Raw genomic sequence first — 5000 nt, forward strand, 5'->3', positions numbered from 1 at the left:
GGCCGAAGGGCCTGTTTCCGCGCTGTGTCTCTAAACTAAATTAAATTGTTTGGGAAGGAACTGCAGGTGCTGGTTTAAACCAAAGATAGACACAAAATGCTGGAGTAACTCAGCGGGACAGGCAGCGTCTCTGGAGAGAAGGAATGGGTGACGTTTCAGGTCGGGACAGTCTGAAGAAGGGTCTCGATCCGAAAAGTTACCCGTTCATTCTCTCCAGAGATGCTGCCTGTCCCGCTGAGTTAGACTAAATTGTTATGGGACTGTCCCACTTAGGCGACTCTTTAGGCGACTGCCAGGGACTAGTTTTAATGGAATTCACCTGGCGACAAGCTACAACAGCAAACATTGTGGCCACTGTCGCCAAAAATTTTTCAACACGTTGAAAATTTTGCCGCAGTCGCCTGTAGTTGCCCAAAAAAATCGCCTGATGGGGCTGTCCCCACTGTACGAGCTAATTCAAGAGCTCTCCCAAGTTTCCCCCTAATTCGAACTCGGAGAATTACGGTAATGGCCGCTCGTAGGTGCTCGGGGCTCTCGTGGACATTTTTCAACATGTTGAAAAATCTTCCCGAGCTTACCGCGTTTCCCTAGTACCTGCCGTTAGCGTTACGAGCCGCTAAGAGACGTCCCCGAGCTCCGACGTACCCGCTACGTACATTCCACGTGCTTACCGCGAGTTTGATTTTTTTTTAATAAACTCGGGAGAGCTGTTGGAATGAACTCTTACAGTGGGACAGGTCCCTTAAGTGGGACAGACCGGTTTAGGGCTGCTTGATTGTAAAGTGATCTTCGGTTGCAGTTGTTGCGGACCTGCTGTGGTTGTGACCTCTGCTCACTTATTCACAGACATTAACGAGTGTGAGGAGGACCCCAACATCTGCCTGTTTGGTTTCTGCACCAATACGCCTGGAAGCTTCCAGTGCAACTGCGCCCACGGCTTTGTGCTCTCCGAGAATGGAAGGAGATGCTTCGGTAAGTGAGTGAGCGGGTGACCCCAAGCTTCCTGTACGTCCTGTCTGCTCGGACATAAAACAATGCAGGTGGACAGAGCACCCTGTGTGTATGTGTCTACCCACTCCGCCCACATTCATTAAAATGCATTTTGCATATTGTCGGGAGCCATATAACCATATAACACGGAAACAGGCCATCTCGACCCTTCTAGTCCGTGCCGAACACATAATCTCCCCTAGTCCCATATACCTGCGCTCAGACCATAACCCTCCATTCCCTTCCCATCCATATAACTATCCAATTTATTTTAAATGATAAAAACGAACCTGCCTCCACCACCTTCACTGGAAGCTCATTCCACACAGCTACCACTCTCTGAGTAAAGAAGTTCCCCCTCATGTTACCCCCAAACTTCTGTCCCTTAATTCTCAAGTCATGTCCTCTTATTTGAATCTTCCCTACTCTCAGTGGGAAAAGCTTTTCCACGTCAACTCTGTCTATCCCTCTCATCATTTTAAAAACCTCTATCAAGTCCCCCTTAACCTTCTGCGCTCCAGAGAATAAAGACCTAACTTGTTCAACCATTCTCTGTACCTTATTTGCTGAAACCCAGGCAACATTCTAGTAAATCTCCTCTGTACTCTCTCTATTTTGTTGACATCCTTCCTATAATTAGGCGACCAAAATTGTACACCATACTCCAGAATTGGCCTCACCAATGCCTTGTACAATTTTAACATTACATCCCAACTTCTATACTCAATGCTCTGATTTATAAAGGCCAGCACACCAAAAGCTTTCTTTACCACCCTATCTACATGAGATTCCACTTTCAGGGAACTGTGCACAGTTTATTCCCAGATCCCTCTGTTCACCTACATTCTTCAATTCCGTACCATTTACCATGTACGTCCTATTTTGATTTGTCCTGCCAAGATGTAGCACCTCACACTTATCAGCATTAAACTCCATCTGCCATCTTTTAGCCCACTCTTCCGACTGGCATAAATCTCTCTGTAGACTTTGAAACTCTACTTCATTACCCGCAACCCCACCTATCTTAGTATCATCTGCATACTTACTAATCCAATTTACCACACCATCATCCAGATCATTGATGTACATGACAAACAACAGTGGACCCAACACAGATCCCCGTGGCACCCCACTCGTTGCTGGCCTCCAACCTGACAAACAACCATCCACCATTACTCTCTGGCATCTCCCATTCAGCCACTGTTGAATGACATTGAGATTGTTTGCGAGTGGAGGAAGTGGTGAACACTGTGAAAATAGATCAGCTGGAAAAATCTTCAGTCATCTTGCAGCCATCACTGACAATGATCGCCCTGCCCCCGCGATGTACACGGGTCTACAATTAAACCCTAAGCTGATGACAGTCCATCCAAATCCAACCTGATTTACAGAATTTACAATTTTTTCCTTGCCTGAATGTTTCAGCACCAGACTCCTCCTCTCTGCCTCCAATTCTCCGTACTCCTCCCGATCCACTCTCCCCCAACCCCTGCTCTCCCTCCGAACCTCGCTCTCTCCCCCCCACACACGTCTCTCTCCCCCCCCACACTGATCTATCTTCCCCCGCACTCATCTCCCCCCCTCTCCACTCATCTCCTCCCCCCCCCCTCCACTCCACTCTCTCCCCCCCCTCCACCACATCTCTCTCCCCCCCCCCCTCCCACTCTCCCCCCCCCCCCTCCACTCATCTCCCCCCCCCCCCTCCACTCATCTCTCCCCCCCCCTCTCCCTCATCTCTCCCCCCCCCCCCTCTCCACTCATCTCTCCCCCCCCCCCTCCACTCATCTCTCCCCCCCCCTCTCCACTCATCTCTCCCCCCCCCCCCTCCCCCCCTCATCTCTCTCCCCCCCCTCCACTCGTCCACTCCCTCATCTCTCTCCCCCCCCCCCCTCTCCACTCATCTCTCCCCCCCTCCACTCATCTCTCCCCCCCACACTCATCTCTCCCCCCCCTCTCCACTCATCTCTCCCCCCTCTCCACTCACTCTCTCCCCCCCCCCTCCCCTCATCTCTCCCCCCCCTCTCCACTCATCCTCCCCCCCCCCTCTCCACTCCATCTCTCATCTCTCACTCTCCCCCCCCCTCTCCACTCATCTCCCCCCCCCCTCCACCCACCCCCCCCCCCTCTCCCTCCCCTCTCCCCCCACTCCACCTCATCCTCCCCCCCCTCCACTCATCTCTCCCCCCCACCTCCTCCCCACCTCATCTTCCCCCCCCCACTCATCTCCACTCATCTCCCCCCCCCCCATCCTCCCCCTCCCACTCCTCTCCCCCTCCCCTCACTCATCTCTCCCCCCCCCCTCCACTCTCTCCCCCCCACTCATCTCCCCCCCCCTCCACTCATCTCTCCCCCCCCCCACTCACTCATCTCTCCCCCTCTCCCCACTCATCTCTCCCCCCCTCTCCCTCATCTCTCCCCCCCTCTCCACTCATCTCCCCCCCCTCAACTCCCTCTCCCCCTCTCCACTCATCTCTCCCCCCCCTCCACTCACTCATCTTGTTCCCCCACACTTGTCTCTCTCCCCCCCCCCCCCCCTTCACTTGTCTCTCCCCCGCATCTCCCCCCCTCTCTCCAGGGTGGTGGGGGTCTCTGATGATGCTGCCTTTCCTTTTTTGAGGCAGTGACTCCGGTAAATCCCTTCGACGGTGGGAAGGTCAGAGTCCGCGATGGGCTGGGCAGTGTTCACAGCCACAATTTATTTTAACAACCACCCGTCCTTACTGTCTCCACCTCTTCCCTTCTTCCCCCCCCCCCCCACCCCCCCCCCCCCACCCCCCCGACATCAGTCTGAAGAAGGGCCGCAACCCAAAACGTGGCCTACTCCTTTTCTCCATAGAAGCTGCCTCACCCGCTGGGTTTCTCCAGCATTTTTTGTCTACAGTCCATTTGAAGTGATGCATTGAGGTGCACACAAATATCCTGGTAATAAGAACACCACCACCCGCTTATGCAGCATTACCTCTGCTCTGAGGAGCTGAATTGAAAAGATCAATCAGTCCACCTGCCAGCCACGAGTTCACACTCAGTGGAACTCGCTCGAATTTAGGAGATTGAGGGGGGATCTTATAGAAGCTTACAAAATTCTTAAGGGGTTTGAACAGGCTAGATGCAGGAAGATTGTTCCCAATGTTGGGGAAGTCCAGGACAAGGGGTCACAGTTTAAGGATAATGGGGAAATCCTTTGGGACTGAGAAGAGAAAAGCATTTTTCACACAGAGAGTGGTGAATCTGTGGAATTCTCTGCCACAGAAGGTATTTGAGGCCACAGTTCATTGGCTATATTTAAGAGGAAGTTAGATGTGGCTGTTGTGGGATAAATGAAACTTTCACTACTCGTAATTAACTTAACTTTATTTAAGCTTTAAGCAACTTATTTCTGCAATACACAACCTCAGAAACGTCTGGCAAACATGGCTGATTCCACAGGCTTTTCCCGCCCAAAATACTTTGCACATGCGCACACTCCGGAAATGTCCTGTGCATGCGCACACTCTAGAAAAAAACACACTAGAAGAGCTCCGCACATGCGCACATGCGCCCACTTCAGTGGCCCTTGTGGCTAAAGGGATCAGGGGGCATGGAGGGAAGGCAGGTACAGGATACTGAGTTGGATGATCAGCCATGATCATATTGAATGGCGGTGTAGGCTCGAAGGGCCGAATGGCCTCTACTCCCGCACCTATTTTCTATGTTTCTATGAACTTGTATTGTATTGTATTGTATTGTATATATCTTTATTGTCATTTCCTGAGTATTCACATACCCAGAGGAAACAAAAAAACGTTGCTCAACCAGTGTCCATTCAGTGTGCATGAAAAAATAAATAGAAATAAAAAAAATACATGTCATGAACAAACGTTTGTGACGTTTATATTTCTGCTGGGTGTTGGCGCTGACTGTATTCTGACCTTTCAGATACCAGGCAGAGCTTCTGCTTCACCAGGTTTGACAACGGCAAGTGTTCCGTACCCAAGGCCTTCAACACAACCAAAGCCCGCTGCTGCTGCAGT

General features: G+C 51.5%; 1 protein-coding gene across 1 annotated transcript in view; it reads left to right on the plus strand.

The window, feature by feature from the left end:
• fbn2b (fibrillin 2b) overlaps positions 1 to 5000 on the plus strand; it is a 202553-nt gene that overhangs the window by 161919 nt on the left and 35634 nt on the right. The window contains 2 exon segments of the mRNA XM_055658365.1: positions 847 to 972; positions 4906 to 5000. The exon segment at positions 4906 to 5000 is cut by the window's right edge and continues 58 nt beyond it. Coding sequence (XP_055514340.1) covers positions 847 to 972; positions 4906 to 5000 — 221 coding nt within the window.

Source organism: Leucoraja erinacea, chromosome 29 (genome assembly GCF_028641065.1).
Source record: "Leucoraja erinacea ecotype New England chromosome 29, Leri_hhj_1, whole genome shotgun sequence".
NCBI lineage: Eukaryota > Metazoa > Chordata > Chondrichthyes > Rajiformes > Rajidae > Leucoraja > Leucoraja erinaceus.